This window comes from Lutra lutra, chromosome 5 (assembly GCF_902655055.1).
Source record: "Lutra lutra chromosome 5, mLutLut1.2, whole genome shotgun sequence".
NCBI lineage: Eukaryota > Metazoa > Chordata > Mammalia > Carnivora > Mustelidae > Lutra > Lutra lutra.
Window position 1 is genome coordinate 103051209 of NC_062282.1, and position 11882 is coordinate 103063090.

The 11882-nt window shown below is 42.5% G+C and overlaps 1 protein-coding gene and 1 pseudogene across 13 annotated transcripts in view; one reads left to right on the forward strand and one right to left on the reverse strand.

The window, feature by feature from the left end:
- The window catches only part of POC5 (POC5 centriolar protein), a 38810-nt gene extending 33281 nt beyond the window's left edge, over nucleotides 1-5529 (reverse strand). For 3 of the 13 annotated variants that reach the window (XM_047730247.1, XM_047730244.1, XM_047730243.1), the window contains exons 1-3: nucleotides 5367-5505; nucleotides 4058-4086; nucleotides 743-838 (exon numbers count right to left, since the gene is read on the reverse strand). In XM_047730247.1, coding sequence (XP_047586203.1) covers nucleotides 743-826 — 84 coding nt within the window. In that variant the 5' untranslated portion in view covers nucleotides 827-838; nucleotides 4058-4086; nucleotides 5367-5505. The other 10 variants (XM_047730253.1, XM_047730248.1, XM_047730251.1 and 7 more) reach the window with 9 other exon arrangements.
- A 4910-nt stretch (nucleotides 5530-10439) lies between these two features.
- Nucleotides 10440-11338, forward strand: LOC125101182 (phosphoserine phosphatase-like; annotated as a pseudogene).
- Nucleotides 11339-11882: the final 544 nt, after the last annotated feature.

The window sequence follows — 11882 nt, forward strand, 5'->3', positions numbered from 1 at the left end:
GTAATTTCAATTAAAAGAACACATATGTTTCATAAAATATCTTCTTAAAACTTTTCTCATATTAAGTGTCAAAAACAACTTACTTTATTGAAGCATAAACGTAACATCCAGTTTTCCCCTTGCAGCTGATATAACTATAAAATTCAAGCTATGTATCAGGCTCTCACACTTAAAAATCTACTCTAGAAATCTGAATCCACATTTCCAATAATAAACATTTAGAAATAAATGTAAAAGAGTTCATTAAAAAACCACACCATTTATCTGTCACCATCCAGGTCCCGCGCAGCAGAATGTGCTGAACGTTGTAGCAACAGGGATTAGAACCTCGAATAGAACACGAGGGAATCTAGGTCCCCAGAACTCTGGGTGGTTTGATATTATACTAATTTGCATTAAAGTGAAAGCAGCATTCAGAAGAGAGACCTATAATGAGAAAACCTTCAGAAAAAAGTTTCTTGAGATTTCCAGCTTCTCTCATTGTGCTGTTTGAATCTTTTGCATGAAAAGTGAAGAGTTCATGACTATTTTCTGAAAGGTTCAAACAATGTAAGGTATGTGTGTCCCAAAGTCTGTGAATTCTTGACATCTGATATTATTATAATTTGATATACACTATATATAAAACATAATTATAAATGTAAATGGCATGAATAAGGGAAAAATGTATTCCTAGTTTTCCCTCATATTGTCCCTTGTTTAAAATAGATAAGTCACGACAAATTTAGACATGTCTTCCTACCTGAAGATCTGAAGAGACAGAACTGCCCCGCTCAGAGTCATTCTGTATAACAGGAAGTGAGCCTTTCTCCTCATCTGATGACATTCTACACAAACACTACAACATAATAGAAAATCACTTGATATTTAAACTAAAATAACATGTTCTCTACATATACACACATCCTATTCTGTAAATAATAATCCCGTGAAATGTTAAAATCACTCAACATATTGAGCACCCACAAATAACTAACTAAAAAAAAAAAGTAAAAGACTCAATTCCCAACAGCAGTGAGTTTTTAATATAGTCAAGAAGATGACACAAATCTATGAAACGTTAAAGAGAAATGGGAGCTTGTCAGACACATCCACAGTGGGGTCTGTTGAGAACAGACCACGATCATTGTACTTTTTTTTTAAAGATTTTATTATGTATTTGAGAGGGAGAGTGAACAAGAGAGAGCACATGAGGTGGGGCGGGGGCGGGGGGAGCAGAAGGAGAAGCAAGAGCTTTGTGACTCCCTGCAGAGCAGGGAGCTGGATGCAGGGCTCGATCCTGGGACCTTGGGATCATGACCTGAGCTGAAGGCAGATGCTTAACCAACTGAGCCACCCAGCGTCCCATGATTAGCGTTCTTGAGCAATGTCTGGCAATCTGTGTGCTGTATGTTTTCCTGTAAGATAATCGTGCAAATGTTTTGTGCAAATGCTTTTGTGCAAATGCTTTGCTTGAGAAACTTAACATTTGGGAATATGTGCAAATGCTTTGCTTGAGAAACTTAACATTTGAGGATATTTTAAGAAAAGCAAGACTGTACAGAACAATAGATTCCTACATGCCACAGAAAAATTGTTAAAAGCCTTAACCAAAAAAATAAAATTTCTAGTAAACAAATTATTGTTTGCACTTTTAGTAAACAAATTATTTAAAGGACAAGTAGTGAGACAGCTGGGAGGCTCAGTTGGTCAAGTGTCTGAATCTTGATTTGGGGTCAGGTCATGATCTTGGGGTCCTGGGACTGAGACCCATGTTGGGCTCTGCGCTCAGCATGGAGTCTCCTTGGAATTCTCTCTCCCTCTTTTCCCCCCTTCTCCCCCTGCTTGTTTGGGTTCTCTCTCTCTCTAAAATAAATAAATAAATCTTTAAAAAAAAAACCATAAAGGACAAGTAGTGACTATTCAAACTATCTGAACACAGCTATACGGAAGACAATGGTGAGGAATGTAAGATGAAAAGTCCTGTCCTCATGGATTATAATCTGTAGAGACAGCCAGACATACATAAAATATAAATGACTAGGAGCGCCTGGATGGCTCAGTGGGTTAAGCCTCTTCCTTCAGCTCAGGTCATGATCCCAGGGGCCTGGGATCGAGTCCCGCATTGGGCTCTCTGCTCAGCAAGGAGCCTGCTTCTCCTCATCTCTCTCTGTCTGTCTCTCTGCCTACTTGTGATCTCTCTCTCTGTCAAATAAATAAATAAAATCTTTAAAAAATATATATAAATGACTAACCCCCCCCCCCAAAAAGCTAGTACACCCTAAAACAACAGGGGTACAAAGTAGGGAGGAAAGAGTAGCTATTTTTCATGGGGTGGGATCATGAGGGTGAAGAAGTGGAATGGAACCAGAGTAGGTTTTCACGGAAAAGATGAACCAGGTATTGAGATCTAACAGATAAAAGCTGTGAGGATGTGCTAGGCATTCGAGCAGCAGAAGCAGACAGAGGCATGGGTGTGTATGCCAGGAATATAAGTGGTTTGTAAGGCTGAAGCGAAGAGTGCAGAGCAAGGCTTGGCAAAGGATTGAACAGGCAAGGAAAGGGGCAGCCAGAACATGGAAGATCATGATCATGCCAGGTCAGAAAAATGTGTTTTTTACCTTAGAGAGGTTACTGCAATGTTTTAAACAAGTGATGACATGATTAGGCTTGTATTGTAATGTTGGCAACTTCCAGATTTCTGGCTTGGTAATCAGACAGATAATAGTGCCACTCTCCAAGGCAAGAAATGTAGGAAGGTAAGCAGGTTGGGCAGAGGGAGGACAATGGGTTCAGTATCAGAGGAGTTGGGTATGAGGCATCTGAGACAGGAAGTGAAGCTTTAGATATGCAGGATATGGCCACAACCATTACACTATACACCAAAGACTGCCATTCACAAGGGCTACAATGTGAATGGTGCTTTCTGGAGTTAAGCAGTGAGGGAGCTCTTCCCTGGAGGTATAGGCTAGAGATAAAGTTTGAGGAATCATCAGCATAAAGGGGAAAAACTGAACATGGGAGAGGATAAGATTACATATGAAAAGGAGTGTCAGAAAGAGTTCTCATTCTGAGGTCCATACACCCAAATTATATGCAATATTTTTTTTTTTAAGATTTTATTTATTTATTTGTCAGGGACAGAGGGAGAGAGAGCGAGCAAGCACAGGCAGACAGAGAGGCAGGCAGAGGCAGAGGGAGAAGCAGGTTCCCTGCCCAGCAAGGAGCCCGATGCGGGACTTGATCCCAGGATGCTGGGATCATGACCTGAGCCGAAGGCAGCCGCTTAACCAACTGAGCCACCCAGGCGTCCCTATATGCAATATTTTTAGAATAAATGCATATGTGGGGCGCCTGGGTGGCTCAGTGGGTTAAGCCGCTGCCTTCGGCTCAGGTCATGATCTCGGGGTCCTGGGATCGAGTCCCACATTGGGCTCTCTGCTCAGCAGGAAGCCTGCTTCCCTCTCTCTCTCTCTCTGCCTGCCTCTCCGTCTACTTGTGATCTCTCTCTGTCAAATAAATAAAATCTTTAAAAAAAAAAAAAAAAGAATAAATGCATATGTGTATTTTTCTAGTAAGAGGATACTTAGCTTTTTTTTAAAAAAATATTTATTTGTCAGAGAGAGAGAGAAATAGAAAGCACAAGCAGAGGAAGCAGCAAATAGAGAGAGAAGCAGGATTCCCACTGAGCAAGGAGCCTGATGTGGCACTTGATCCCAGGACCCTGGGACCATGACCTGAGCCAAAGGCAGCCGCTTAACTGACCGAGCCACCCAGGTATCCTGAGGATCCTTAGCTTCTAATATGTGTTCAGAGGGGTCTATAACCCTAACAAAGTTAAAGGCCTACTACAGTAGTGGAAGGGGATTAAAAACTAGAAACACTAACATTTAGTGTTTCTAATTTAGCTCTTCTAAGAGAAGAGCCAGCAAAGACAGAAAAGGAAGTCAGAGTGGTAGAATTATCAGAAAGAAAAGCATCATAAAAACTTGGGGAAGGGAATGCTTAGTCAGATGCCAAAGAAAGATGAAAATTGGGGTCTCCTGAATACCGCAGTAAGGAAGTTGCATACATTTACCTGAACAATTTCAGTGGAAGGTGAAACAGGTCTCAATCACAGCGGCCTGAAAAATAAATGAAATAAGAAAATTCAAGTAGAAAAGTCAGATACAGGGAAAAGTACAATATTAGAAAGGAAACATAGGTTGGGATTCGTTCATGGAAACTTAGCTTTATTCATTAAGTATTACTGTGTACACGCCTGGTAAGTAAACTAACTGGCAGCATGGCTGTCTTTAGTTAAGCCAATTAGGGAGGATAAAATAAGCACACACATGCCCAGCAAGGAAGGGCTGCTTCATGGACGTCAAATCCACCACCCTGGTAACCTGGTTAATTTCTATATTCATTCACTTCTTTCAGGATGTATTCGCATGCCCTATAGACAGCAGGAGTGGAGGTGGGCTGGTGCTGATTATTCAATAAAGAAATAAGGTTGGGTCAAAATAAGTTTGAAAGGTTGGGTCAGAATTCAAAAAGAGTCTCTGAATAGGCACTGCAGCCACAAAACAACTACTGTATTTTTGGAAAATAGGACATTAAGCCTTCCATCCGCCCTGCTTTGATGCCAGCAAGGTACGACAGTTTCTTTGAAACTCTACAATCACAGCATTTTCTTACTGTTTCTAGGTTCAGAAAGGAGAAAAATGAAGCTTGCTTTAATGGGTGGAAGATGTGAATCAGTTCACTAAATTTCCAATATTTTCTAACCCAAGATACCAGAAACCACGAGATAAGAAGTTCTGGGTACTTCTCGATTGCCAGAGAAATCAAAGTACGTCTTGGTAAATACCTGGCTGCTAAGGAAAGAGGGGTCCGGGAATTCAAATGTAACCCCAAGAGACAGGAAGAGTGAATTAAAGTGCAAGCTGGCAGCAGGGTGACGTCCCTGCGCTCTTCACCCATCTTAGCTGCAAGAAAGGAGAGGGGATGCGCCAACCCTGCCCCCGCCCCGTAAGGGACTAGAAGCAGAGGACACCAGGTGTGAAGTTCTGGAAGGGCTGGGAGTGCTCTTCGATCACCTTCTTTCCCACCGTGGTTTGAATCACACTCTTAAAAAAACGTTAGCCATGGTTACTTTCCCCCTTACGTTTTAAATGACCGGAACCTATGGCGATAGGAACCGTTATACTTCAAGTACCCCTCACTCCTGACCTCTGTTCCCGGACCCTCGGAGGGAAAACGTCTGCACCTTGCGACCCGCAGAAGAGCATATAGCCTACGTCTCGGGGAAGACGCCACCGGCTCCGTACTGAGTCCCGGGAGCGGAAACCGGAGCCAAGGCACTTTCAACCCCACTCCACTCCCTCCGTCAGGGGCGCCGCTACCCACCGTCGCGGCTCTCCACAAACCCAGACGCCTGCTTCCCCTTCTCCTCGCCGCGTCGTAGCCGAAACAACAGCAGTAAAGCGGCTCCCTTGGCAGCGACCTGACAGTTTCAAACTGCAGAGAGGAATAAAAGACGGCCCTGTGCATTGGCCCCGAACTTCAGCAACCTGGGATTTGATTGGTCCCAGCTCGGGGGCGGGGCTCTGGACCGCTGCAGGAAGACTCCGGCATTAGGTTACTTAGGGAGAGCCGTGCTCCCGGCGCAGGCGTGTAACGAGGGGGCGAGGCCTCAGGGAGCCCCGCCCAGCTTCTGAGAGCTAAGTACTGCGCGTGCTCAGTTTCCGACTGCGACTGCGGCTGCGACTGAGGCGGCTGTGGGAGTGGATTTGGTTAAAGTATGGCAAGCTGGGCTCTAGTCAGCCGCGGTGGTATGTTGTCAACTTTCGATAGAACCCGAGGCCAGTGTGTGTGGTCCTCGTGCATAAGAATCATCTGCGTCCATAATGTCCTGCAACAGAATCACTTGGAGGTGCTTTTTCTGACTCCCACCCCTCTCCTTGATTCCTTCCGTCTTAGAGCCAGGGAATCTGAATTTTTAACAAAGACTACCATTGATTTCGATGCAGGGTTCAGCGGACCACGAGTTAAGAAACTGCTGGACTAGGTTTTACTAATAACCTCAAGGGTGTCAAATTGCAAGTCGGGCCCTTCTGGCGAAGTGATTATGAACCCTGTAATAATCAGGTCATAATTATATCCTGGCTCTCTCGCCTATTCTTCTTGGGTAATGCTACCCACATAATAGGGCTGTAGGAAGATTAAATGAGTAAATATATCTAAAATACCTACCACACAATATCAGAACTACTAGTCTTTCAATTTGTATTGGCAACAGATGTGGTTAAAGATATCTTAGGATCCAGGATGCAAAGGACGCGCCTCAATCTGGAGATCAAATAATGAGATCTGGGTGAGTTTTCAGACTCCCTTTGTTACCTGGAGGGTGAGGTATCTGGATTTTTTTGTTTGTTTGTTTGTTTGTTTCTGTAGATAAAAATGGCAAAACCTGGGTCTCATCTTCCTACCTGTTGGTGGAACCAGACTTCTACTTGTACCAACATTGAGGAAGAGCGGGCAGTTTCTCTGGCACAAGCTATGCTTGTGTTCCTCTGCCCAGTCCCCTCTATCCCATGGTTATTATAAACAGAACACATTCCTACTAATGCGTACGAATTCATAACTGGTTGAGATTGGTGTTTTTTAATTGAATTGCCACCTGGTGATTGCATACACTGTGATCATTACGGATGCACTTATCCTTTTGCTCTCCCGCCACTTTGGCTCCATGTTGCTTTTCTTTGTCTTCTCTCTCTTAGGAGATAGATTTTATAGAAAACCACTGGTTAAGACATCTCCATTCTTCTGTGAAGCTACAGAGAGAAAGAGACCAAACCTAATCTGGATGTTATGAATTTGAAACTGATTCTTTTCCTAAGCTTCTTAGAGAAGGGAGAGGAGGGAGTTGGAGAGAGAGAATCGAGCACCCCAAACTCACAGTAATTATGTTGCCAGCTTGAACCCTCCATAATTATTCATTCAAGAACATTTATTTAACATTCATTGTATGCAAAACGTTTTGTTGGTGCTAGGCATACAGTGGTAAACAAAATAGACACAGTCTGCCCTCATGGAACTGGGAACCCACACATGTGAATAAAAAATTATGAATTATGTTTGAAGAGAGGGGAAATCAAGAAATGGCTGTCTGAGAATGTACATTTAAGCTGAGACCTGAGGATGAATGAGTAAAGAACTTATTTTATCTAATAAACACACATGTGTTACTATGTTCTGGGCACTCTACTCATTAACTCATTTAATCCTCACATTATCTCTATAATATAGATGTTATACCTATCCTTGTTTTACAAATATGAAAACTGAAGTTCAGAGAATTTATGTGACTTGCCTAGGATCACACAGCCAATAAGAACAGAACTGGTATTCCAATCAAGGTAGTCCAGACTCTAAAGTCCATGTTTTTATCACTCAATATGTTCTGTTGAGAACAACCTGGCAGTTATGGATTGAATGGTGTCCTCCAAAAAAGATATTCAAGTCCTAACCCCTAGTATTTGTGAATATGATCTTACTTGGAAATACGGTCTCTGCAAATGTAATCAAGTTAAAATGAGGTTGTTCTGGATTGGGGTAGGGGCTAGTGTCCAAAAGCTAGTGTCTTTATAGGAGAAAGAGATACATGGAAGAAGATGGAGGTGTTACTGAGAATCAGTTGGAAAAGAAAGTTCATTGCTGTTTTATTTTATTTTTTAAAAAGATTTTATTTATTTACTTGAAGGAGAGAAAGGGCGAACACAAGCAGGGGGAGCAGCAGAGGCAGAGGAAGAAGCAGGCTCCCCACTGAGCAGGGGATCATGACCTGAGCTGAAGGCATACACTTAACCAACTGAACCATGGCACTCAAGAAAAGTTCAATTTCAAATATGCTATCTGAAATGCCTAGAGATATGCAAGAGCACTGTCCATTAGGCCATTTGACATACATGTCTAGAGCTCAGAAGAGATCAGGACTCAGAGAAATAAACTGGGGTGGCTTTGCATATAGATCTGTAGAGGACTTCAGAATGACTCTACTTCTTCATCTCTCCCATATCAATGTCCTTTACCATGCCCTCTCATTAATGGCCGTTGGGATGTTTAACATGATGGAAGCCGAGGCTTTGAAGACACTTGTGTGATTGGCTTGGCTTTACTCTTGCCCTCTTTTATGATCATGGGAACATCCCTAGACTAGTCAGTTGGAGATGAAAGACAAGTGTATTAGACTTGATGGGCCTGGTCATCCCAGTGGAGGCCTTCCGAGATCAGTCTATAGCCAGGGGACACCCAGACAATACTTAAGTGCAGTCAAAGATGGCAGGACCACCAGGCCAGTTTGCAGAGTGTTGAGCTCAATGAACATTGACTGTTGAAAGGCACTGTGTTTTGGGTGGTGTGTTATGTAGATTTATCCTGTAAGAGATAACAGATAAGATGCAATTTAAAGCTGAGGACCTAGATATGAGAGCCTTGGGGATTGGGCAGGGAATGGGGAGAGGAAGGTGAACAGAAAAGAGGGTTCAGAATGGAACCCTGGAGTCAGCTAATGTTTAGGAATTGATATCAGTGGAGGAGCAGCAAAGGAGACCAAGAAGGAGGGGCCAGAGTAGTGGGAGGAGAACCTGGAGAGGCTTCAGTAAAATGGCAGTGAAGTGACTGATGAGTTTGACAATATGGAGGCGTTTCCACAGGCCCTAAACTCTGAACCGCTGCTCTAATAATCTTTCATCTTTTAATCACCACCGTTTTAGATTCGGCCATTGTTGAGTTTGGCTTGCATTGTTTCTTTAGTTGCGTGTCTTTGGATCTTCTTTCTACAATTTACCCTTCACAATACTGACAAATTATCTTCTTAAAAGAACATTGCATCATATGTCTTCTTCCTCTAAAATCTTCCATGGTGTTATATGGCTTTCGAAGCCCTCCCAAACTTGGACGATCTAGGCTGGAGTCTTTAAATTGTTCGTGTACGAGGTGTACAACTTTAGGGAAGCTTTATATCTTTCATGATCCTAAGCCTTGTTTTTTTAAAGTTGAGAAAATAATAGAACCTCTCAAAACTAAATCTGAACCTGAACCTGAACCTGAATCAACTATCTACCTACGAAAATTATTCCCTCTTGAAGCTGGGGAGATGGCCGCCTGGTTAGATTACATGTGCCAGTCTACTTTGCAGTTAAGTGAGGCAATAGAATATGTATGGAAGTGAAATGTACTACTCCCTGAACTGGTTTTTAAGACTTTAGGTATGTTTTTTTCTGAGCCTTCTGCTTCCCCACTGTGTTGAATGATCATGTGGAATAGAACTCCTTTGCCAGTTCTGTAATATTAAAAAAACATGTTTTTTCCCTTAAAGTCACTGTATTTTGGGGTCAGTCTGTTACAGCCATCACTCTAATATCACTTCTAGGTGGGTATAGATGGATATATGATGCTGTTGAGAGGTAACATATGTGAGATTATTTAGAAATTTTTTTAAAGTGAGGCAAAAATCACATAGGGTTTGAATTCATAACCTTTTCCAAGAAGTCAGCAGGAAGCTTTTCTGGCTCTCATTACCTGTTGGGAACACTTAGTATTTGTGGTCGCAGGAGTTGAAATCCATGTCATTTTTGCTAGACCTGGCTTAGGAGACTGATTTGAAACCCGTTTCTTTTTCAGGTCATCCCTAATTCATCTAAAAGGGCTTCTGTCTCCTTACCCTATGATTTGTTTAGCTGGACATTCCTCAACCTGAGAATCTGTAACACTGATGACTTGTCCTAGGGTAGCAACTGTAATTTAGCCCATCACTGTGATTTTATGGAGAAAAAGAAATAAGGTCTAGAAAGAAATAGATTTGTTTTTCTTTAGCTGCAAATCTGGGCCCACTCCCTGGCCCTTTTATTGCAGAAGGGTGTTCATTTCTTAGCTTCCTCATCAGCCTTCTGTTCTTCCTAATTATTTAACGATTCATCCTGGACCCTCTCCATTAGCATCCTCTCGCCATGTAAAATCTTCCCTACCCTTAGGATTTCTTTTTCTGGGGTGAAACCATCTAGGTCTAACTGCAAGAGGCAGGATTAATTCGTTTTTCAGAGAACAAGGTTAGTGAGTCCCACTGATGTTTTGAGTCCTACGCAGATGCTGTATTCTTGGGTCTTCAGGGATTCTGAGATGGGTTTGCAAATCAGGGTAATTCAGCCCAGTGATAAGAATCTGTGCCATTGGAGTCTAAGAATGCACATGGAAAACCTACCAGAAGCCACTGCACTTATCAACAGATTTCATATGATTGTTCAGTAAAAGCTCTGCAGGTCTGCACAGGTCACCTCTCTTGGGATTCTGGGACTGAACCTCGGAGCCAGCCATGGTCCCCCTGCAATCTGGGGGTTACAGCTGCAGAAGCCTAGGAGGTGGGAGGTGGAAGGTGAGAGGTGGTGGGGTGGGGGGAGGAGGGAAGGGGCCCAGGAAGGAGCAGCAGCACGGGCTCCTGCTCTTGCCTAACCCACAAAATCTCTCATGAAGAAGTTTGTAGTCAGAACTTGACACTGCATTTTTAGTCAGGAAAGAAGCAGGAAGAGAAGAGTGTCATCTTCTGGGAATCCAGCCCTGGAGAAACAAGGAAAATTCTTCCAGGGATGGTCTCCCTTTCAGAGTGAGGAAAGAGGAAACCTTTCTGTCCAGCTGATGAAGTGTGGCTTGATGTGGCTAGCACAATCCTCAGAGAAGATGGAATTGGTGAGCTAGCCAAATTCTGTAGAATGACAACGGTGAGCTGTGGGTGGGGCAGTGCCTTTCATGGGGGCCCTCACAGAACTCTTAGCTCTTACCTGGCGCTCCCGGCAGCAGGTGTGAAGGCTTATAGTATAGAGCCCCCCCACACCCCAACACCTGACTCAGGGCATAAGGGAGCTAGTAGGTCACCTGCAAGAGCGAAATGTTCAGGTTTTCCTCTTATCTGGTGGCTTTACAAGGATCGTAGAGCATGTTGCTTCAAAGTTCAGTATCCCATAGACCAACATATTTGCCAGTAGGCTGAACTTCTACTTTGATGGTGAATAAGCAGGTTTTGATGAGGCAGCCAACAGCCAAATCTGGTGGGAAAGGAAAAGTTCTTAAACTTGTGAAGGAAAAATTTCATTCGAAGGAAATAGTTACGATTGGAGATGGAGCCACCGACCTGGGAGCCTTTCTTACTGCTGATGTTTCCATTACATTTAAAGGAAATGTGATCAGACAGCAAGTAAGAGATAAAACAGAATGGTACATCACTGATTTTGTGGAGCTTTTGGGAGACTTGAAAAATAATATCAATTTTCATACAGTTCTTAAGAATTTTAGGTTAATTTTTAAAAGCTATACAGTTTGAGGGATGTCTGGCTGGCTAGTTGGTAGAGCATGTGACTCAAGAGTCTTAGGGTCATGAGTTCAAGCCCCATGTTGGTTGTGGAGCCTACTTAAAATTAAAAAAAAAAAGCTATACAGTTTGATACTGTTTGCTTACAAGTGCCTATTATAACTTAATATGTAGATTTGGTACTGTTTTTCTGTACTTCCAAGTAAACTATGGAAAATGCTTTTTTTAACTTCAGTCCCAATATTGTTATGACAATTAATTATCTGGAGAGTTTTATAATCTGAATTCTTTGTTTATTCTCCTAGGTGTATTTTATTTGAAGCCTTTAAAAGTAGATAGTAAATTAAACACCTTCACTCTTGGGAATATAGGTTAAACAGCTTTTAGTGAACATTGGTTTTCTCTTTGGTAGGTAAATAATAAAAGTGTATCCATGAGGCAGGAAAAAAAAAAAAGAACCTATGCAATTCTAAATTACGCCCCCACTTCCTTTCTTCCTTTCTTTTTTATCTTTCCTCTTTTTTCAATGGAGGGAAGGGAAGAGAGGCTAGATCCA